General features: G+C 29.3%; 1 protein-coding gene across 2 annotated transcripts in view; it reads right to left on the bottom strand.

Annotated features, from left to right (window-relative positions):
* LOC147075020 (acetylcholine receptor subunit alpha-like) overlaps positions 1–24,785 on the bottom strand; it is a 52,920-nt gene extending 28,135 nt beyond the window's left edge. The window contains exons 1-11 of one of the 2 annotated variants that reach the window (XM_085942852.1): positions 24,726–24,785; positions 23,916–24,056; positions 22,035–22,226; positions 21,339–21,470; positions 17,661–17,822; positions 15,714–15,907; positions 8,516–8,622; positions 6,863–7,103; positions 5,499–5,697; positions 3,866–4,018; positions 1,377–1,540 (exon numbers count right to left, since the gene is read on the bottom strand). In XM_085942852.1, the coding sequence (XP_085798978.1) occupies positions 1,377–1,540; positions 3,866–4,018; positions 5,499–5,697; positions 6,863–7,103; positions 8,516–8,622; positions 15,714–15,907; positions 17,661–17,822; positions 21,339–21,470; positions 22,035–22,226; positions 23,916–24,003 (1,632 nt within the window). In that variant the 5' untranslated portion in view covers positions 24,004–24,056; positions 24,726–24,785. The other variant, XM_085942853.1, reaches the window with a different exon arrangement.
* Positions 24,786–25,121: the final 336 nt, after the last annotated feature.

Raw genomic sequence — 25,121 nt, 5'->3', positions numbered from 1 at the left:
AAGATTAAATTTCGAACATCGTATTGTATAAAATTCTATTTTTGTGTATTTATAATAATATAGTACCTATTTAGTTTCAAATGCGTCAATTTGATCCATCACGTTTCTCAGTTATATACAGAGTAAATACCTAAGCAAAATATATTTAATACATTGGGATAGTATAAATAGAAAAAACATGATAAACAATGAAATATTTTTTTTAAACAAAAAATAAAGCATAATTATACAGTCCCACAAACTTATCTAAAGAGTGGCTAAAAAATGGAACTACGAATTACCAGATGGACGCCATTTTGAAAACGTCATTCGAATTTCAGATGCTGTCAAGTTGCAAGTCTTGATTGGGTAGTTTTCGACAGTGGCTCCCCTATCACTCTTTAGATAAGTTTGTAGGTCTGTAAATAACTAAAATTCTTTACATCGAAAGAATGCGCATTGGTCGATTTTGCAGCATTCGCTATTGTTGTCTGACAAGCTTGATATTATTATAATGATACAGCCTTGATTAAGAAGAGTTCATGAGTGAGACCATGAAGTTAATAGATTTGCTGATAGTAAATTTGTAAACATTTAGATGTTATAATATAAATTGTATATGGATTTGCTGTAAATTATTCGCCAGAAACCCGAATAAGGATTGAATTTAAAATAAAAAATGATAAGATTTATAAGCATGCCACATAATAAATAATAATAATTTGATGCTGTTATTATTATTATATTTTGAAAATCATTTACATGTTTTTCCGACTTAAACTAAGCACTGGAACCGAGATTTTGATTATTATTTCATTGTTATCTTCGCAATATTTTTTATTCCAATTAAACGATGAAAATATATAGAGATTCTGCAACTCTGGTATAATAATTATATACATATCACTGACAATATGACAATGATTTAGTTTATTGAATAGTTTAACCTATAGCTACGTCAATTATTATTTTCAACTATTATTGTATTAAATTTAAAATAAAAAAATATAAACACCACAGTAACAAACACGAACGTATAGTTTTGCAAAATATTTGTCTGAGCAAGATTTTTATAGATAATGTTATAAAAATTTGTTATGGTTAATATTCTTATGGTTGCTTTACTCATTTAGTGCTAACAACGCGACTGGGGCGTTTGCATCACCTGGCCATTGATCAAATTTCACTCAAAAATTATTAATTTATTACACAAATATCACTATGCACTTTCCTGGGGTACTATGATAAATGTATTGTAATATTGGTATTATCTGGGTCATCTCTACTGAACTTTATATTATGTTGATGTTATTATATTATTATTATAACCTACTAATAAATACAAAATTGATCCATTTATGAGCAATATAAAATTTGTCAAAAAATTTATAGTTTACCTTTATTTCGGGGAGGACTAACACTTTTGTAACTGTCCCAGAAATCAAGATCTTCCTGAGGAAATGATTCATCACTCGTGTTGGTTTACTTTCAAGATTCAAAATCAAAACATTCAAAGCTATACTCAGCCAGATGCATATCATTGCCCAAACGTAGAATTGAACTGAAACAGTGTTTAGTATAAATTAAAAATATTATATAATAAAGCACGTTAAAAAAAATGAATAACGCATACAGTATTATAGGTGTTAATACCGCTCTTGTTTATTTTATTGATAATACAATTTTGATTTATTCATATCTGTGACATCTTTTTGTTGATTACATAAGTAATATGTCGACTTTTTTATGCAACTTTTTACTTCTCATCAATTTCTATAAGTACTGTGGTGTTGCTGCGAAAAGTTAGAAAGTCGATAATATAGTCTCAAATTGCAATTACTCCATAACATAATTTCGAAACTTACCATACTTCCACGATATTATTATTCAGTATCAAAATTCGAGTGCTTCAAGTCAGACAACGTTATCTACAAAAAAGTGTTTTTTTTTTTTGAGATAACGTTATTTTACATTTACGGCTAGATGATAGTCAATCTGTTCTAATTTCTTATTAAATCGTCAGTAAAGTTTAACGCTAACTACATTTGTTACCCTTGTTTTCATATTTTTTTTAAACTATCCCTATAAATTTTAACATCATCATAAGCAAGATAAATGTACAATACACAATAAATTATAAAATATTAACATTAGTTTTAAATAAACATTTCCCTTGTAAAGTTACAAGAATCTAAAAAAACGATTTTTGGCTCTCCTGTAAAGTTGCACTTTTGTAGATAGTGTTGTTTGACACTAAGCCCTCGAATTTGTAAGTAAGTTGTAATTATTACCAATGAGGCTTTTTACTAGTAGATAGTTTGGTAATAGATTTTTAGGTTAACACCTAGCGTTATTCCCCTTTCTTTTCTCGACGTCTTAGGCTCGTTACAAAGGCAATTTTCAAGAGATAATATATTCAAATGTATTGTTATGTGTATCAATGCAAACGCGTCTCGAAAAGTGTGTCAAAAAGGGTATGTTTACCTGAAAGCAAACGTTACTAAGAGTAAAAAAGGAGGTGGCACTGTACCCTGTTAGTTGCGACGGGAAATACCGGATCTCGAGAATCTATTTTCGGGATTCGGGATTTCTTTATTATCAAATATTAATTGAAAAAAAGATTTTCTATATGAAAAAAGTGGACATAAAACACAAAACGTTCAAAGACTGACCGGGGCATTTAACATATTTAAGCCAACGTCGACTCAAAATTAACGCGATTTTTGCAACATCCGGGAATTTTGTGTCTCAAAAGCGATTGAAAGACAGTGTTTTTTGAAATTCCATTTTAATAAGTAATGTTTGTAATTATTTTTGTTTTACTACTTCTGTTTGGTTTGTCTTCTTACATAAATAGAAACAAATCATATTTTTTTGGAAGTTGTCTGTTTTTACACTGATTTTAGGATTTTACAGGTATTTTAAAATTTCCCGATATCTTTAGATTTCCCGATAATCTCGAATCTCGAAAATTCAAAATTTCATTATTTCTGGAAATCCCGAATCTCGAGATTGAGATTTTCTCGGGAAATACCCAACTCTAGTTGCGATCAACTTTAATAAAAGAAGAAGGAATAACACTCAGTGCCAACCCAAAAATCTATTACGACAACGAACATCCATAGAAGTCTAAAATATTATACAATGCATAGTTTATTATTATTGCATAATATGCATATATGTTTATATAAATATTTTTAATATATGCGGGGCACAAAGTATTATAAAGTACCAAATTTATCACCCGGAGCGCCATTTAGATTTACGAGTAGTTTTGTGTTTTAAGTTATGATCACCTTTTTAGTTGCATTAGGCAACTAAAAGGGTTAAAATGACATTAAATTTAATAATAATATATAGTACACGGCAAAGTTGTACGAAACAATTCCATAGTACGCCGCCACATTAAGTAATTTACATTTACACATATCAAATTGTGACAAATTTGTTCTGGGGTATTTTTTTAATGTTTATAAACTTTAAATAAAATCTATTTTACTTGTAAGGATGTCTCGTTCACTCTCCGGGTGAGTATTTTTACATTTCGTTAAAAACTACGTCTCTACTCACATATTCGTGAACGCTTACAATAAAAGAGCAAATCAAAGGGTTCTTCGTGAACGTTGTGAAGGAAAGACTAAGTTAGGATGTTTTTTAAATTTTATAATTCAACTCGAATGAACTGATTAGTTAGAACGAGACATAAAATGTAATTAACATAAAGACTTACGTTTACATTGAACTTACTCATTTTCGATAGGTAATTATTATGTATTGTTTTAATTTGCTGTAACGAATGAATGAATAAATGTAACCGCTAATAGATTTCATTTAATTACATAATTTAATGATAACGTAAGGTTAAAAAAACTATATTACGACTTACGAATATGTGGAACATGGGGCATGGTCACTGGAAGCTTTTCCAATACTTCCGTAAAGCATCCGAAGACAAAAACTAAATCCAGCATAAGAATACTCATTCTTGTTACCGAAGATGACGGAACCCAAAATGTTATTAGAAAAATTATAACAGCACCTGCAAAGAAAATATAGCAATATAAATAATGTTTAGTGCTACATCGATTGAGGGCGATTAGGTTTTACATTATACCCGTATGGAGTCAAAGCCTGGACGTTAATGAAATATTGTAGTTGTTCATCACTTTCCGTCGGGATCACCATTTCTGTAGTTCAGTATTTTTATTTGGTATGATATCCAACTCCTAAGTTAAATTTTATATGGACATATATTTAATTAATAAACATTGTTTTCGTGGTTATTTATTGTTTGATACCTAGTTTAATATTACATGACAGTATGGCTTTATTATTTTTATAGGTTAATGTATATTGCGAATAAAGACAGAATGCCATGAACGATTATTCAATTGAGAGATAATTTGTGAACAGTTTGATTGAAAGGTTTGATATCGACTAATCATTATAACTAATACAATTTAATATGGTAAGTTCGACTAATGAATGCTTAATTATCATCTGATATCATTAGTTATATTTTATGTTGGTAGATTTTACTGCATCAGACAATTAACATACTGAAGGTTTTAGAGATGTGGCTGTATCGACATACCATAAAGATATCCCGAGCTGACCACATCACTAATGAAGAGGTTTTAAGATGAGTCAAAAAAGGAAGAAAACTTGTAGCTCATATCAAATAAATAAAACCTGGATACGTCAGCGATATTTTCTGCACTGAAAAGTACAATTTACTCCAACTCATTTACAAAAGAAGGTAGAGGTTGGAAACGAATCCTCTATAATTGACTCAACATCCAATTTGTTGATAATCCGAAAGGTATACCACGAGGTAGTTGCTAACCTTGAATAGAAGACATACCAAAAGAAAGAAAGCTCTACCATTATATACAAGACAATGTTTATCCCTACAATTTAAGTTAGGATAAAAATATTTTGTAAGTTTATTTTTCTGGATTTGATATCTGGAAAGTAAGTTGAGACTCCAAAGATGATTGTCAATTTATGAAGTAAAGCAAACAACCACAGTTAGTGTAATGTTTATTACAAAACAGCCTAACACATAGTGTTAAATCATTATTATGAGTTCATTTGAGTCGTAGAGTTCATATTATATACGATAAATTCATTATGATTCAAAATTGACCGGAAACTTTTCACAATAATAAAATGTTGACCAGTTCCTAACGGTCAAACACTCGTATAAAAAGAGAGTTTCAAAATCACTATGAATTCATAACGGCGTTAAGTTCACGGTGTGGTTTGTAGTAAATGTCGATTAGTCCATGTGACTTGGTTATTCCATATCAATGTGTTCAGCTTGGAAATAATTGACTTATTATGTATAGATATTATAATCATGTATAATATCGACATAAATGATGATATAAATATTGACAAACCATTGACAAATAACTTTCAAAAAAAAACTTGGAACTATCTTCAATATGGTAATTACATTTGCAGCTACAAATTATAAAACATGGAAAATGTAAATATATATAAATATAGCTTACTTGCAAAGGGAGTATAAAGAAGCAGCGTGTACTCATGGGATAATCTTTTGAACGATATTGTGATATTTATGTGATTGTTCGTTTTTTGTTCTTCTTCTTCTTCTTCCACTAGTTGAGTGTATGGTGAATAACTTGTCCATCCGGATGTCAGATTTATCTTAGTCATATGCCATTCTTGTGATTTCACTGGATGTGTGATCTATATAAATATAAGTACATAAATATATATATAAAACAAGATTCACTTTCAATATTACAGGAAATAGAATCTGTTTGCTGATATCGAAACTATTAATACAAACCTCCACTCTGTAAAAGATCGGACATAGTCAAAAGAAAAAAAAGTGAAAAAAGTTAATTCTAGATATTTTCAAACGGCCTCATTAATACGACTTTACTGTAAAACTAAATTCACAGAAAATCATGGTTAATCATTTTTTTATCCCAGAACACATTTAATAATTTTATTGTTTACCTTATTATCTACACAGTATTCAGAAATGGTTATCATTTTTAAAATCTGTAGAGTAGCACCTTTAAAATTACCTTTTTAATTACACTAAATTTATGGATTCACGGGATATTTTATTAGAAATAATACTAATGGTAATAAATGTTTAATTATTCGTTTCATTCTACTTATTTTACAAAATAAGTACACATATAACTAAACATTTTAAGTATTTGTTATGATTTATAATTCAAAGGATCAAACCAGGGTAAGTTAATCGACTTTTAAGTTAAATATTCGATTATAAAGTCTACATATAACTGTTTTTATCTTTTTAAATCCATTAAAATTTATCTCGATTAGTTTTTATTGTAAATAGTTCATTGTCACATACTACTCAAATAACATATAAGTTTAAGTACTTTTAATATTTGAAAGAGTAGAAAAATAAAACAAAAATATTTAAATATAATACAAAGCCATGAAAATAATAACAGCAATATACCCACAAGGATTTGTGGTGTTAAAAGTTACAAAACGCAATTTCACGTTTGAATGCCTTTTCTAATCAATTATTTTATTAATCATACAACTGCTTCTAATTCATTTTTATAATATGTCACTTGTATTAATTTTTTACCCTCTAATTGTTTTCCAGTTATTAAAAACTCTATAAATGACACTACAATCCGTACTAACAGACGTTATTAAGTATTAAATACTGCAAAAAATAAGACAATATTCAATTGCGAGTAGATGATCCATTTGCGTATGCATTTGACTGATATGGTCAATCATTATTTATGTACCATAAAACTAAGTTGCAAAAGACAACAGGAAAGCACCAAAATAGAAATATGTAGTACAATAATAAATTATGATAAAATGTTTTAAAGAATATCAAATACTCAACCGGATCTGGCAAATCCTTAAATTCAATGTCGCTGATCAGTTTCAATTCAATCATGGCATATTGAGACCACAGTCCTAATCGTATAACACAGTTGTGGTCATCTTTGGGCCAGTGAATCATGTTAGGTCCTGGTGAACACCGTGTTTTCGTTGTCACTCTATACGACGCCACCACTCGACCATCTGATAAGGCAACTATAGGATTCTTTTTCTCCATTGCTAACAAATGAATCGATGCTGAACTAAAAATAAAGATATGTATTTTAAACAAATATATTGTAATAAAAAATATTTTTATGAACAGTAAGATTTTTTATTTGTATACAGATATCTATTACAGATATAATTTCAATATTATAAAACCTTATACAAATGCTCAACGTGAAGTTATCACTTGCTTCGTTGAAGGTTGCGAGTCCGAAGTTTCTTTTATATATTTTTTTAAGTATAATAGGTTTTTGGAAAGTTTTAATTTATAATTCTGAACACCACACGATATTTTATATGTTATAACATGTATATATAACATTGACTAATAATATCTATTGTTAGTTTAAATTTAAAAGACGTCTATGTATGATGGCTTGGACTGACTAGATAAGAAATCTACATGTTTTAAATAGTAAGTGGTGGTAAACGCTGTCATTTGTAAAAAGGCACTACAAATATTGGGTTCTTCCCGGGTCTTTTCGGATATGACGGTAGGTATTAAAAATTCTCTATAACTCCTTAATTAGAAATTGGCTTGATAGTAGGTCAATCGTGCCCCGCATCAGTTGAAATACGACCTCTTGGTGGAGCGAGTTCAAAATAATTTTTTGAGACTCCTTTATTTGAGGTTGTTTTGATACTATCCGTGGCTTTATTCAACTGGCTTCCTCTTAGGTATGCTTACATACTGTATCTTAAACACTAGACGATATTATTTATATTTGGCCACGTATTTTGTCCACTTTATACGCGGTGAAAATGAGAATTCTGCCATTCTTGGTAGTATTGACCTGTGTGTCCCTAATAACAATCTTAGAAATTGGGAGCATCAGTTGTTTGGTCTCCCAAGGCGCAGAAATAACCTGCTTTTGGTAATGCCAACTGGGAGGGTAATAACTCTGTTCAACTAAATCACTTCGGATATTAACATATACCACCTCCATGAGGATGAGTATAAGTGGGCACTGTTTTATAAATTCTTAAAATAATACTTGCTTAGCTCATTCAGTATAATTTTTTGTACCTATCTAATTTATATTTTTTTTGTATTTACACTTTTCTACTGTTTAATACTGATCAATTTTTTTTTATATAATACTGTTATAATAATATTACTTTGTTTCTAAATATCATATAATGAACATCTTAAATTAATAATTTGTAATGTTCACTATTTAATAATAACTAAAATTTGTACTTATTTGAATTGTAGACATGTAGGTATAAACTTGACAAATAAATGAAATTACTACTTATAATTTTACAATGCATGTGTGCTTTTGTTGATTTTTTGTAAATTTAATAATTGTCATTTGCTCAAACTATTGATTTTATGGTTTGGATCTATTCATCGTAGAATTGAAACATGCATACATTCTGCCCATTAATCCACTGAACGAACAGAACGAAAAAACTGGATTTAAATATTTTATTTTGTACTTACTCATAAATCATTAATTCTGGAATCCACACTTCATCATGACCAAATTGTATACTATTAAGATCATCAAAGTCTTCTGGATTCCATCTTAATTTTTGGTCTATCCAAGTCTAGAAAAAAATATATTAAGAAATCAAATATCCAATACGGAAAATAATTCAAAATCTTACTAATAATTATTCAAAATGGCGACTTCTTTAAAATGTGTGTTCCAAGAGTTCTGCAATTTATTTGTCACGTTGTCGGTATAAAACAAACAGTAAATTGGAAACGGTCATTCTTAGTAGAAACATCGAATATCAAATGAAGAGCAATTTTGTTTACTAAAGCAATAGTTTAACTAATTTATGAACATTACAATCCTCTAGAAATTTATATTACTTATGCGGACGACAAAATACATGGATTGTTACATAGATAACTATGTAGTACATTTAAAATTTCACGATACTTACTAGTGAGATACACAAAAACGAATAATAAAAAAAAAACCAAATAGTTTTATACATCTGGCAGCATGTCCAACGCGTTGATAATAGGATAGATTTTGGTTATTTATACTATAGGCTGAATTGTTTCGTTAAAAAGTAGTAATGTGGAAGCATTAACCATTCTTAATTGTATTTCTTTGAATAGCTAACGTCAACACTGTTTTTAAATTAACCACAAAAAAACCATATGACCAGTTCATATCATTTGCTTCTCTCACGGTCTCTCACAAGAGTGAGAAAAAGAAAATATGTCAACTCTTGTGTTTTAAACTAAGAAATACTATTATAATCATGCAGAAGGGTAGACAAATAATTGATCAATGAGTGCATAAAAGAGGATCAAAACTTATCATTTTCAAAACGAATGGGAGTTTAAAATATTTCCTTTTGTCTGTAAAATAAGTAAAAATGTATTATTTGTAACGCTTCAGTATCCTAAGATAAGTATTGAAACATGTGTATTCAAGTTAAATATTGACGATGCGAAAAAGTAGTACGTCATTTCTAGTTTTCATATTTGATACTGAATTATAGCCTACTTAAAATTGCACATGCCTACTATATAGTTCTTGGCTAAATCAAAAGTATGAATATTATTAAACAATCTTCCCACATATTTTGATCATTTGCCATTAACATATTAGGTTCTTTCACTAGATCAAACGTATATTATTATAATACCGATATCCACTTTTTGCCAGCCACAGACAACTCTCTCCCTAAGAGACGGACATTAAACCGACTTGGTCACCGTGGGAACGAATTAAAGTATTGTAGTAAATGAGCACATAATAAAACCTTTTTTTGGTTAAGCACTTTCGATAGAATACATTGTTTAAAGATTTTTTTAATCAGAGATTTGCAAACTTATTTATTTGACCCACTGCTTCTTTTTCAGAAAACAATAATTAACATCTGCTTGTAAATCCACTTTCATTAGTAAACAAATAGAAAGACGCATTGACAAATTTTCAATTTTTTTATGTATATGTCTATTTATGGAACATATTAAAGAAACATTGTAATAGTAAAGTAGATTTTTAATTTAAAAACGTTTTATTAAAAGCAACAAAGGTAATATTCGTATAAAACACAGAAAATTAAGATACAAAAACTGAATTTGAATAAAAATTACGAATGACATTAAAAATATTCCAATGTGAAGTATAAACATGGCTCGGCTCTTTTCAACACATATTTTTGCCGACATACTCTCCTCTTCTAATACTTACAGTTATGTGTAAAATATACTAATCATTACGAATTTTACTGTGTATTAAACAACATGAAAAAAAATACACATTTTTTCATCCAATATTAATGTTGGTAGCATAGCTTTCTCATGACCCTTTCTAAACATTGAGTTTTTAAAGCCGAAAAGGCTCCCGATAAAATAGTTAACATTTTTATTCTTCATAAAAAAGTTTAACGAAGAAATCAAGTGCGTTATCTAATAAGTCAAAGCCCCTGTTTTGGTCATCTAATGAAAATAACATAAAAGCCATCAGACAAAGGGAAACTTATGATTCAGAAGAGGCAGTTTCTTGTTTTTATTTCTATTCTCTTTGATGTTTGCGAAGGTCGTAAATTTTTTATAACGCTTTTAAGGGCCGTCAAACAATAAAGTAGGAAAACAGCAAGAAGATTAGTTTCACTGTCGGTACATAGAGAAAAAATCACTTGAAATAGTAAGTACAGAGTGATTACAGAGTCTCTTATTATTTTAGTTAATCTATTAACTACACCTACTTCTTGTAAAAATAATTAACTATGTTAACATTCAACAGTATTGTTATACCTTTCCAAATAATTGTCTTATTTATTTTGAGCTGGTATTTTTTACCCTAAAATAATAGTTTTTCATGAGGGTGTTGAATTTTGTATAAATTTACTATGTCAATGTTTTCCTGTGTTACTCGCAATTCAAAATATTTGTTCTGAAAAGAAATACAAATGTCAGAAAAAATAACTTTGTTTTCTTTATAATATTATAAAATAGTTTTCTACTAAAATTTATAGTATTTTTTAAATCAATAAAATTTTGTAGATACCTTAATTTTTTTTAAATATCTATTTTTCGTGAGATTAGTATAGATAGATATACTATAATAATATTAAATGATATAGTAAAGAAGGCGGATGAATCTATCTAAATAGACGATAATTAAAAGTATTACTCGCAATGAATTCTCAATTAAAAAAACAATGTAATATTGTAACGTCATAATAATAGTAAGTCCTATACGGTATACTATTTATAGTTATAGTATACTGCATTGCTCGTATAATCAAGAGCGGTTTTACATGAAACCTATTATGAAACAGTCACTTCATCATAAAGTTTGCAAAGGTGCCTACAAAACGTCCAAAATATCTATTGTTCTCTCAAGCTGAAGTGAATTACGAAAAAATAATATTATATGAAACAGATGTAGGTACGTATCTACGTAAAGATTTTGTCAGATTGGTACACGTGATATAGAAGTACGCCCCAGAAAAGAGGTGCAATATATTTTTTTAATATGATTCGAGTACTTATTATTTAAACTACATTAAAAAAATAATCATGCATACGAAATGTTTTCACTACTTACTAGGATGCGGTAAAACTAATAAATCTAAAGATATTGAAAAGTACTGAAGAGTGTAGTGGAAGAATACACCCAGGAAACCTTTTTTGTGTAATTTGGCATTCGATAACAATTCTGTTTTTCAGTACTTGGGTACCACCATCTCTCAAAAGAATGAGATTAACCTCGAATTTATCAGCATACTACATAGTTGTGGAAATGCAGCGTTGATCACACAAAAGAGTCCAATCACGCTGTATGGTTGTAAAGCCCAGAGCACAACAGTGAAACAAGAGAAGGTTATCCAAAAGTTCGAAAATGAAATTTTCCGATAAATACTTAGAACGTAAAAAACTAATGCTGAGCTGTGCGAACAATTTAAGCCCAAAATAGTCAATGCCTTGATGGCGCAAAATCTTAGATAGACGTTTCACATAAGAAGCTATGTATGCCTTGGGCTGCCCTTGGAGGAGATGAGCGGATAATGTCAAAAGGGATGCGAAGAGGCTGAGCGTGCCCAACCGGAGAGAGAGGCCGCGGGATAGAGATCCTAGAGGATTGTTGTGCAGTCGGTCAAAAGCCTGAATGGTTTATAATGCTGGCTTACCTAACAAACTAATTACAGATTTTGTCGACCTTACTAATTATTTGAGATACTCGTAAAAAATTAAATTTGATTTAATTTTTTATTATGTGTGCCCTAAAAATCAATTAAATCCTTGAGCCTATACATCAGTCAAACTGCCTCTGCATGTGATCATTTAAATCATTAGTAAAATACGAAAATTAGTTGGATTTCTAAAGTGCGTATTTAAATCAAAGAATAGATGCCTATGAGTACTATTCATAGTTTTAGGTATGTAAACATTACTCTACATATTTTTAAGTACACTATTATTCTGGTGAGATAACGACTTGTATATGTCACATATTATATTAATTAGTTATATGAAATTTTCATATTTACTAAAAAATATAAATATTTTTTTTAAAAATTAGCATATAATTTATAATGAACTATTTTTTTATTCAACGAATAATTCACAAGATTTAAAAATGTATCATTCTAATTATTGAACATACATCATTTTTAAAAACACATTTGGAGGAATGCTGATGAGTAGGTATTAAAATTGACCAATAGTTAAAATTTGTCGTAATTAGTATGTCACTGCGTAGCATATTGGTAAATGCGATGGATGAGACGTAAGCCCGGTAGATATAGGGGTTCGATTCCCCGTCGGAGTGGCTTACTTTTTATAGTAGAAATTATTTTATTGTTATATATTATTTTATTGTAGAAAGTAAAACGAAATTATAAAATTGCGTCACTACTTCCGATGAAACAGTTAAAAAATCCAACACATGTGTGTATTTTTACATATTGTCTATCCGGAGCAGGATAAAAAAACATGATGCCTAATTTTTTTTTATACAAATGGTTATTTTTGTTTGTGGGTAGACGTATCTAGGACTTGTATGAAATTATTTATTATTAATAATTTTATCAAAATTACTATAAAAACAATATGTCATCAAAATTATCAATTAAGTACAGTGAACGTATGATTAAATATTAAGTATTACCTACTTAAAATTATTTGAAAAAGTTTAATATCTCAATGTCTTTTGACACAATATTGCCTCTAAAATACTACATATAATAAATCAATTCCAGGAAAATTGATACCCTTCTTGGTATGGAGAACACGTTCTCGTCTGGGCCGCGTTACTCCATCAATGGTATAACGCTTTCCAACCCTACGGTGTTCGGTTCATTGGACCACACGTTATTGTGATTGCCTCAACGCTGGAATAAGATGCACAAAGCGGGCAAAGCGTGACGCCAGATACGAAATTAAAACGGGTGCGATAGAGAGGTAATTGCACACCGATAGTTTATTACAAAATTTGCACACCGAGATTGCAATTCTAGTGTGGTAATGATTCACCCCAGTGGATAGGAAGTAACTTGATAGTGTAACTGGTATCAGAACTATAAATTTTAATTGAACAGCATTGATTATTATTGAATGAATCTAGTTATTCATAATAATATAAATATATCAACAAAAATTAATATCGGTACCTACGTGGGAAATAATATATGCATTACAAGGGGTTGGCCAAACACTTTACAATACCTTCAATAATTTTAAAAATTTTACTTAATTAATTTATATTATATTGTGTACAATAGAGACAAACTTGTCACCCCACAGTGAAACTGTACTACCTGTATTGCGTTGATTACGCGGTTTTATTTGACAACTCTTTCGGGGTAATCAAAGATTTTACATTAATTTACACCAAAATTTTTTTCGTGGTGCCTATGTATCAGAGAATATCTACAATACACATCACGGGAGATTGAAATAACTGAAGCATCAGCAGAATATCTGATACAATAATAAAATTACACTTTTTTGGATCCAAATGGTACTTATATTTATATAATACAAGCTGAAGTACCCGGCTTCGCACAGGGTCGCTTCGTGGATACATTTATCTTAGATATTTAAAAAATAATAATAAGTAATTATCTTTTTAATATTAAAATATATATGTAATACTCGTAGAATATGGCTATATGAAATTAATTATAATAAGAGTATAGGTCAAACAAAAGAACACTAAATTAAAATCGAATCCAAAATATGCAAACGTTATTAAGTAAAAAATTCAAAATTGGATGGAACAAACTTTGTATTTTTTTCTAGCTGAAGTACCCGGCTTCGCACAGAGTCGCTTCGTGGTTATATTTATCTTTGATATTTACGCAAACGTTATTAATAGTATTAAGATGTAGTAAAAAATTCAAAATTGGATTGAACAAACAAACAACAAACTTTGTACTTTATATAATACTAATTTAGGAACCTCCGCAGGTGTCCGCACAATAACTGACAAAAGTTTCATCGCAATTGGATGAATGGTATAAGAACCATACGAATAAAAGATAGATTGAAGAAAAAGACAAATAAGATGGTTGTACTAATTCAGAAACCTTCACGAGTATTGGCACAACAACTGACGAAAGTTCCATCGCAATCGGATGAATGGTATAAGAACGCATATGGGACAGATAGACAGTCAGACATTTTTATATTTTGTAAGATATAGCCAATAACCTTTGTGCAAGTGCAAGCAATAAGTTGACAAAGTTTTATCGCAATCGGATGAACGGTTAGGCAGTGCATAAAATACGAACAAACAAACAAATATTGATTTTTATATATTAAATATATAGTTCTATCAGTGCTACTCTACTTACCATATCAATATAATATATACCGGACGTGCATCATCTTTTATCTAAGCCCCAATAGATTTTAATCGTGATAGCAGCATTGTTAGTTATTAATTAAATAATAAAAATGGAACTGAATTTATCGCAGTCAATGTGGTGTTGGTTAATTAATTAGTTAATTTATAGATCTACTTTTCAAGATATTTGAATTTAAGCAAAGTATTATCAGTTGCGTTTTTATATTATATCGTATCTAACTAGATGTGTTTTTATTAGTTCTTAAACTTGGGTCTACTTAGCTCATTCAGCGTAGATTATATTTTTTGGATTTACTCTTTATACTATTTTTCTAATGTTTCTTATATTTTCTTGTTTCATATTATTTTATAAGTATTTTTTTTTGTTTTTTCTTGCCTCCGTGTTATAAACTTTTTAAAATTTTATTTTGTAAAATTATTTATATTAATATGTTAATAAACAATATTGGATAAATAAATTCGAAACATTTTATTATTTAGATGATGTTATATGTTGACAAGCAATGTCGCAATGCACAAAATACGAGCCCTAATTTATATATTATGCCGATGGCCTATGTATTTATGCATGATATTATATTATTACATACAAAATTATGTTTTCATTCACTGAGTAAGTTTTACTCACAGAAATTAATTATATTTTTATAGTTTGACATTTTGGCACATAGTAGGGCAAGTGTTTTGAAAAATGATTTTTTAATTTATATCAGTATATTTTTCTTTCTCTTTTATGGTGCATTCATTCTCCCGGATAACACCTGTTAATATTCTTTTATGAAAGCTGTAGAATTAATAACAATATTAATTATCTGTAACTATGAGTAAAATGTACTATACTTTTTAACTCACCATTGCCAAAGCACCTTTGGCATCTAGAACTGATTTAGCAACATCAAACGATACTCTTCCAGCTCTGTAAATTAGATTCAGGACAATCAAGTCTCGATTAGTTAACTTAGGAATCGAATATCGGTCATAATCTTTCATCAAATCTGCTTTGAGGCGCTGTACTGCAGTTTTTACTGGATCCACAAATGCTGAATCTGTAAAAAATATAATTATTCATATAAATTATTATTATTTTTAACATTATACACCGTTTACGTTAGAATATGTAGTGATTTTTATGCATATAAACTCGTTTGTTGCAGATTTTAAACAGATCAACATGGTTATTAATATCTTCACCGGATCAAAGCATATAGCATATCCGAATTCAGGCGACTTCTAAAAATAATTTTTGTATTATGTTGATTTCAAATTTAGCCAACACCACCAATCCGGAAAGAAGCTGTGTTGCTTTATTCGTCCACCTCTAATTCATATAGAGATATCGTAATTGTGGTCTTTTTTTTTCTTTTTTAGAATTATTAATAACCATGTCCTTGCTTTTTCGTACAAGGTGGTTGTTAGTAATTTTGAACAATCACAAACACCCAGGCTTTGAGAAAAACACATAAATGTTTTTGTCATGACCGGGAATCGAACCCAGAACTCTCGGGTGGAAGGCCAATGCCTTACCCACTGCACCACGAGAGCCACCATAATTGTGGTCGTAGCTAGTATGACTAAGTATTACGGATAAATAAGTTTACAATGGTAATTATCAATATAATCTGGGTATACTATAATGCAGACGGCGAATCGGATAATGTACCTAATTCAATCTACTAGTTCGCTTGACTGTAATAGAACTAATGAATACAGCGTAACCGTTTTCAGAAGTCGAGGAAAGCTAATATTCAGAACTAAGCAAGCTAGATACTAGACTGAGCTGAATTTAATAATAACTGAATGTCAAGTAGTATGTTATATAGCTGATTTGCCGACCCTTTCTGTGCCTCCTGCGATATCAAAGCAAGTGACCGGGAAAGTATTTGGATGCACCTTGTTACACACTGGAATATAGTGTCTCTGTTAAAATATTTCTGCGTGGTTTGCCATTGTACCTATCAGTAACTCAATCGGTAAATTTTACCGCCTAATAGTGATGAATGTGTGTTGATGTCCCATTCAATACAGTTAGTTATTTTATAGTATTTTTTGATTACTATTCATGTATCTGAGACTATTTCTAATTATGAACGTATATTTAATGAATAATATTTCATTATATTATAATGTTCTTATTAATATGTATGTACTTTCAATACAACAATAATTTATTTAAAATATTATCTACAATATTATTTTGCAAAAAACTTTCTCAATTCCTTAAAAAGAGCTTAATTACTAGAATTTATTAAATTGCATAATTGAATACGTGTATTAATTTAGGCGCTAAGTACCAAATTAATAGAAACTGTCATTTTTATAGAAAAATATTCTACATACCAACGCCAATAACTTCAACTATAGTCTAAGTGCCTCAAGCAAGTCAAAAAAACATAGCAAAATAATTAAACCTGTCGACGTTGTATGTCCATTGGCGTGTTTTACTTATAATGGTGTAAGTAGCACTGCAGTAGTCGACGGCATTCAATATAAAATAGCTGACGATGGTGTGTTGACACTTGCGAGTTCTTAATACCTAAAATTATAGAATCTGCCGTGATTGCTTCACACTGTAAAACTACATTTTTCAAAAGGTCTGCTTCATGAAATTTTACTGCAATGACTCGGTATTTTGTAACTACAGGCAATACTACTTTTTGGTACTTAGAGCCTTATTTAATACACGTATTCAATTTATTACTATAAAACCTGCTCAGATTTTACTTTTTGATATACTAGTTAAAACACACACTCATTTTTGGCGTGTGCGAAAGTCTAATAAAAATAAGTGTATTATGTTACCCTCAGGTGTTCCGTCAGTCGGTGATGGGCAATCGTATAAAACCCTCAGGTCAACTCCAGTCCATCCAGCAAAGCTGAAGTATTTTACATCTAAAGGCATTGGATCTCCGTAGCTCACCAAAGCTAAATCACTTCCTTCTCGTCCAATAGACACGGCACCATCTGAAAGGTGTTTATTATATTTTCATTATTTAATTAGTATAACAGAATTCTTATTAAAAGTATTACTCATAAATCTTTATAATATACTAATTTATTATCTAAATGCCACTTGTTGATTTTTAACACCTTTACTTTAATTTATACACTTCCAAAATTTCTTCAAATTGAATCAAACATATTCTAAAATATCGAATGTAAAAAATGATTGTTATGCCTCTAATAAGGATTAATATACTTACCTCTCTTCTTCATATTCGAGAATATATTTCTAATAATGGTGTAAGCTGACAATTATGGGGCGGACAACATTTTAGAAACTTATTAAAAACTGCATTTTTAATCACATCTCCATCAAAATTATTATTTCACTAGGTGCATCACTGATAGACAATGTAGACAATGGTAGACAACATAGAAATATAGGTCTGTTATTTATATAGAAAACGCCGCTTTTGTTTATTTTTCACGCATAAAGTAAAAACTTTCAAATAAAGAAAAATTCAAGCTGTCAGAATAATTCATAGATATTGTTATACATTCTGCTTATAGAATTTATTTGATATCTTATATACGTAATTAATTCACAATGTTTATAATTATCACTATAAATTATATAAAATTGGAATATTTCGTCTCATTTTCCAACGTTTTTATTAGGTCATATTCTTATTTGTCTGGTGGTTGTTTGTTCGGTACAAATCTTGCAATCGATTTTTAACTAACTTCCCGACTAGCTAGACATTTGAAACTTTTAGAATATATTAGAACACGAAGCCAATACATTTTTTATTACTTTTAGCCATTTTTAAGTAGAATTAAATTCATTTTCAGTTAATTCTGTTTTGTATGAAAAGTTATTTCGGAAGAAATCCGTAATTCAATCCACTATTATTCATTGCTAGGGTCCTAACAACTAAATATTAATATAGACGTGCGTTACTATGGAAATCAAATGAGTGTCAAAATGACATTTCAGTATTATTTCTATCATATACAATTTTTTTTGTTCGTTTAAGCTAGTCAAATCAAGTGTATATGATTCAACAGAAAATTTAAAAACGTTGTATATAAAAAGATCTTTTTATCTTGTAATTATTATATTGTAGTTTTATAACACATTATGGTAAGCATGTGTTTAGTTTATGGCAGCAGAGATGGCAACACCGTCAACAGGCGGAAAATAAGAGATCAGGAAACCATAGCAACCAAAAACAATAGAATATAACACGAAGAAAAAACACCGCCATTGTTCACCAGGTATTTTACTCATTATGACTGTTATTAATTTATTGCATAATCGATAAATAAAACATTAAATTATTATTTTATAAGCTATTTTCATCAGACTATTTAATCACCTCCGTGTAAAATGCACTCTTATAAACAAAATAAATAGTCAATTTTTACAAAGATGCCATAATCATTATGAGGTAGATAGATAGATAGCTACCTACCGTATTTTGGAGACTACATTTTCTCGAATTTCAAGTAAGTCATATTGGAGAATATTTATTATTCATATTGGGGCACTATGCTAATATTTATAGAGAAAATTCAATTTTAACACTTCTGGTGATAAATTTTGTTTGATTTTAGCCTGTGATAAAAATATTATAATGGAATAATAGTATGATGGCATATAACAGGTCTAGGACGATTTGGCGCCGGGACAACTGGACGCCACGCAATTCGAAATTAAATAGACGTTAGGTACTTATGGGTACTTTTTAAAAATATATTATATATTATTTTTTATATTTAAATTATTATATTATATTATAATACTTGGTGAGAATTTAAATATGCACACGTAAATAATGATTTATGCATACACATGTTTAAGTTCCAACGAAAAAAGTAGTTTTTTATTTATATAAAGTCTTAGGCATGGTAATTGTCAATCTGCAATAAAAAAACATTATTTTAAGAGTAAAATGAATTAAAACTACTAAGTAGTATCAATCTAGAAACTGATTAAAATTCCTGGTCTAAGTTCTGTATACGTGTCTACAACAGTGTGGCGTCTAATTGTCTTGGCGTCCAGTTGTCCTATTCCTCATATAACTCTATTGAAAAAGTAATATTTTTGCTGGAATAATCTAAATGTACGAAATTAAAACTATCTTTCTATAAATAAATTACGTCAAATTTAGCAAAAATTCATACTAATAAAAAAAACCATGCTGTCACCCAAAATACATACTATAAATTAATCAGGCATCTATTGAATATTTTAATTTATTGATTATTAGATTCATTTCATAATTTTACTAAAATCTATCTGTATTTTATTAGGATGCCAAGCAGCCAGAAAAATCTAGCGAGGTGATAGCTAGCTGTCTCATAACAACTATTTTATAAACATTTAGTATTCCATATCCACAAAATTATGCATAATATTATTAGGCAATGTAACTAATCCACGCCAGAACAACGGTATTTTATCAGTACATCTTTACAGAATTAACACTATCGTGAAGCTAAAAATGTGAAGCGCAATAATCATACATTTAAAATAATTAAAAGGGGGGACATGCTCAGCGTAGGTCAAAATGGAGCTTTTGTTCTATTTTAAAAGCATGATCCTGGACATACCTTAAACGTTGTAGATAATCTATTTATATAATTTGGAAGCCTTATTATCTTTTATATTTATTTTAAACATTTAGTGACTGCATAAAGTATTTTTAGTACATAAAATAGTATTCTTTTAAGCCTCTCGCCTCAAATATTTTAGAATATAGTCATATTTCAGTACATAAATGTGCAGTGGTGTTAAGATTTTTTACGTTTATTATTTTTTAAACGCATTTATAAAACTCTCAGTATAATTTATATTGACATTATTATAGTGAAATATTTACGATAAAAAAATATATTGATAATCTCTCTGATCCCAAATTTGACAAGAATTGGGCATTTTATTATTCAAAAAATGGGCAAGATTAACACATTTGAAGATAATTCTAATGATACTAATTATAAACTATGTCTTTGACTATTTAAGTGTGATATACATGCTATGAATAATGATTGCTTTATAATAATTATCGACCTAAGAATACGGTAGTGTTTTTTTGAAATATGCCATTTCTTTTGGCATTCCCCAGTGGTTAAGCTACAACATACGGCCGTAGCCATAAATTGACAAACTATAATTTAAGTAGGGAGTAAAACGATGTTAACGCGCGTGTTTGAACATGTACCGTTTAAAAAAAATAAAAAAATTTCGGTTAGGTACATGTTCAAACACACAAGAAATGTACCAGATAAGATTTTAGTACCAGGAAGAAAAATAAAATTTTGCGATACTATGCAGTAAAGGGATCTATAAATTAACGTAATAAGATAGCTCAGATGCATTTATGTCATTATAGATACTTGTCTTGTTCGATGTTGATTGAATTTTGTAGTGGAAAAAGACTTTAAAAACTTTGTAATTTTATTTTAATTATAATTATATTTTATTTTAATATACATTTCAGTAATATTAACTTCGTTAAAAAAAACACTCACCTTTTGTAATCTTAATCCAAAATGCGGTATACTTTTCCGGTGATAAAATGTTTTTTGTCATCTGATTCATTTTCCCAAATTTTTGTTTCATTCTTCTAAGTTCTGTGAAAGTGTTTGCACCTGCACCCACGACTAAAATTGCAATAAATTTGTCAATACTTTTATCTTTTTTAAAAAAACAATAAACTAAATTAAAATCTCGTAAGTTTTTATGTAAAATTTTCTTTTTATTCCATTTAATAATCCTCTTCTCTTACATCTCGTATACCCAGAAACTTGAGCTAAAACCGTGATAATACCTACATTCAATGTGCTTATATTATTTGAGGTGTTTTCAAAATATGTGTGTTTAATATGAAATATGTTACTTAAAAGTAGGGAATCTTTCAATAAAAAATAGTTTATAAAATTATTAATAATATTGTTAAAGTTAAAAATCTTGATTTAAAATAAAAAAGCCAAAAGCCAAAAATTAACGTAATTTGATAAGCACTTCAATATTTAAAAAAAACTACTAGTTAATTTTTCCGTAATTACATAAGACGCCCGTGACTTAATTAATAAAGTACATAGGTACAAATCCAGTGGATACGGGTGCATGTCCTCTTGGGCATCGTGTTTTTTTTGAAGATTTAACTGGTTATAGGTATATACGAGGTGTTTTCAATTTACGTATGTTAAAAATAATTAACTCACCAAATTCATAAACAGGTTCTGCCGAACCAGGATTTGCAACAGGGCTCAACAAAATATGTCCATCGCTTACTCCTTTTATTGCAATATGCATTTCCAGCTTAAGGTCTGGCTGAGATGTGCCTCCCAAAATTTCGAACATGTTGGGATAACTGTAGCCACTGTGACAGTAATATGGCTTGCATTTTGATGCCACTGTAAAAAATAACATTGGAATTATTATGGCTGATCTTTCTTTTTAGAGATACGTAATACTATCCTAATAACTTTTTTCCACAAATTTAAAGCATCTCTTCATGATAACCTCAATCACCAAAGGCTGCTGTATCTGCTCATGAACTTAGGTATTTGTAACGCGGTCGTACCAATGCACCCCTAAGATTCGGCGGAGACATCGATTTTCAAAGCTCAAAAGCCAAGACTCTTGAAGCTTAGTAAGATGCCATGTCTCACAGCCATACAAGAGTACAAGTAGCACGCACGCGTTAAGCAAACGACATTTGGTCCTCACAGGTTACAGCCTTGACCTCCATGCGACTCCAAGTTGGTTGAACGCAGAGCCCGCCAAACTCATGCGGATTCTAAGCTCACTAGAAATACCACCATTTTCGGCAACCGTGGCACCCAAGTATTTGAACCTGGACACCATCTCGACGGGCAGACCGGAAACCCGTGAAGTGTCGGCGTCGATGCATGCAACACTGCACATGGATTTGGTCTTAGCCGAATTCAGATGAAGACCCACACGTTTTGAGTTCGCGGCTAGCCTGTTCACGGTTACCTCCAATTGTTCGATCGTCGAGTCAAACGCGACTGCGTTATTTACATACTCCAAATCGCACAGTTTTTCTTCGCATAGTTCGGTTGTATCATCATGATGTAGGCGTATCCCACTGTTGGGGCGAACCGTCTTACGCAATATGAAATCCATCATGTTGATCAAAAGAAAGGGTTGAATAAACATCACGTTCACGTTACATTAATTTACAAGGAATATCCCTAAAGAAAATTATTAAAATAAACAAGTTTGATTTTATGAATCATCTTCAAAAATATTAGTATTATTATAACACCCACAATCTAAGTTGCAATACAAATCACTCAATTTTTTATTTGATTAAATATCTTCCATATGCATTTTTTTTGCAGTAGAACCACAAGAAGTTATTAATTTTTAATTAATTTATTGATAACGTCGCAAGAGATTGAGCTTTATGTACACATTTTTTTATATTTCCTAAAAAATGCTGACTTGAAACGTTCCATTTAATTTAAGTAAATACATTTTTTCTATACGATCTATATCAAGTAAAATCACAAAACGATCGTTTATTTATCGAAGTTTTTATCAACCAATTACACGGAATTTGTAAGAATAAAAAAAATATATTGGCACTCATTCGACATAATATATCATATTTTATCTCAATAAAACGATGTTTTATTTGAATTTGATAGACATTATATCAATACAAATGTTTTATAATTATTACTGTAGGTTCATATTTACCTAAGTTTTCATGTTAAGATAAAAATACAAAATGAATCTATATTATATTTTAATGTGAGAGCAATAAGTACGCATGATTAATAAACATATAAAAAATGCAAGTATGTACATATCGGATTCATGCAAAATTACTATAAGATAAATATCTACTATAATAATTACTACTTATTTATTTAAAAATTATTTCTAATTATCAATTGTTGTATCTAAAATAAAAGCACTTTTTTATTATTTTATAAAATTTTATTCCCGTCAAACAAACAGTTGATTGACGTTTTCTAGTTTTTAGAAACTGATTTGATTCTTTTACAAAGGTGGGTGTTTTCTTATAAATCAAAGAACAAGGACTAATTTTTTTTAGTTTAAGTACTCACTTTCATCCGTAAAATTGTAGGCTCCACTAGCCGTATGTGAAGAAATCCACAAAATAAAACATGTCACAAGTCTTTTATTAACCCCCATCTTTAAAAACACATAATTCACGTTTATTGAAATATTATATTTCTCAACGACACCTGGAAAATATAAATTAATTAATATTATAAAATAAAGGTAGATATACGCATTTTTAACTCTAAACTAAATTTATCTAGTACATAATAATATGTGAATATAATCTACTTAAAAAAAATTTACTATATATTTAAAGATTTATTAATAATTTCGTAATAACTAATTTTGTTTACTCGCCAAGTAGGTATATATAATATTTTAATATAGTTAGTTAGATAAAGGAATGATATTTTTTAGAAAATAATTTTATACGGAGAGTTATTTGATTGTTTTATTCTAAATAAAATAGATAAAATATTTCACATAATTAGATAGTATATACATAATAGATAGTAAGTATTGACAACCTTTATTATTACACTTGGGTTTTAGTATAATTCAATACTGCTATGTGCAAATTTTACATTAGCTCAAGTTGTCATCACAAGTATTAAACATTTTCTATATGTTTAGTCATTTTATTATCAATCAAACTTAAAACTGATGAAAATTAAATCTTTATAAAATTTAATTCATAGAATTAACAAATTAACAAACACGGATTATATTTTATATTCACATATTCAAATGATTTAATAAATAATAACTAATAGTTTGGCAAAAACGTGTAATAATATTAATATTAACATGATAAATAAATAACTCGTTACAAACACTAAATTTTCACTTACAAAAACTCAGTACTCATAAATTTGTAACTACTATTCCCACAGTGGTTTATAAATAATACTGGACGTGATAATTTTGTGACCAAGTTAGCATATTTATCATTACAATAAATTGAAACTTTTTATCTATTGAAAAAGTTTGACTGTTGATTACTGATAAGGGCTTCCGACAGGCAATGTATCATTTCTGCTTCGTGTGATAATATTTATTCCATATAATATAACCCTTATAGTTATTACAGTTTACTTGAATAATTTTAATTAATGGTTTATTGGGACAATAACCATCTGTATCCTTACTCACGATGACCGAGCGGGTAACGCGTTGGCTTATAATGAAATGTGCCCCAGGTTCGAATCTTACGTTTGGCAAACACACATATTGTTTTTCAATGTGTG

Source organism: Rhyacophila brunnea, unplaced genomic scaffold (genome assembly GCF_057557595.1).
Source record: "Rhyacophila brunnea isolate RB1 unplaced genomic scaffold, BYU_Rbru_1.0 scaffold_15, whole genome shotgun sequence".
In the NCBI taxonomy this organism is placed as follows: domain Eukaryota; kingdom Metazoa; phylum Arthropoda; class Insecta; order Trichoptera; family Rhyacophilidae; genus Rhyacophila; species Rhyacophila brunnea.
This window is presented reverse-complemented; position numbering and strand designations above follow the sequence as displayed.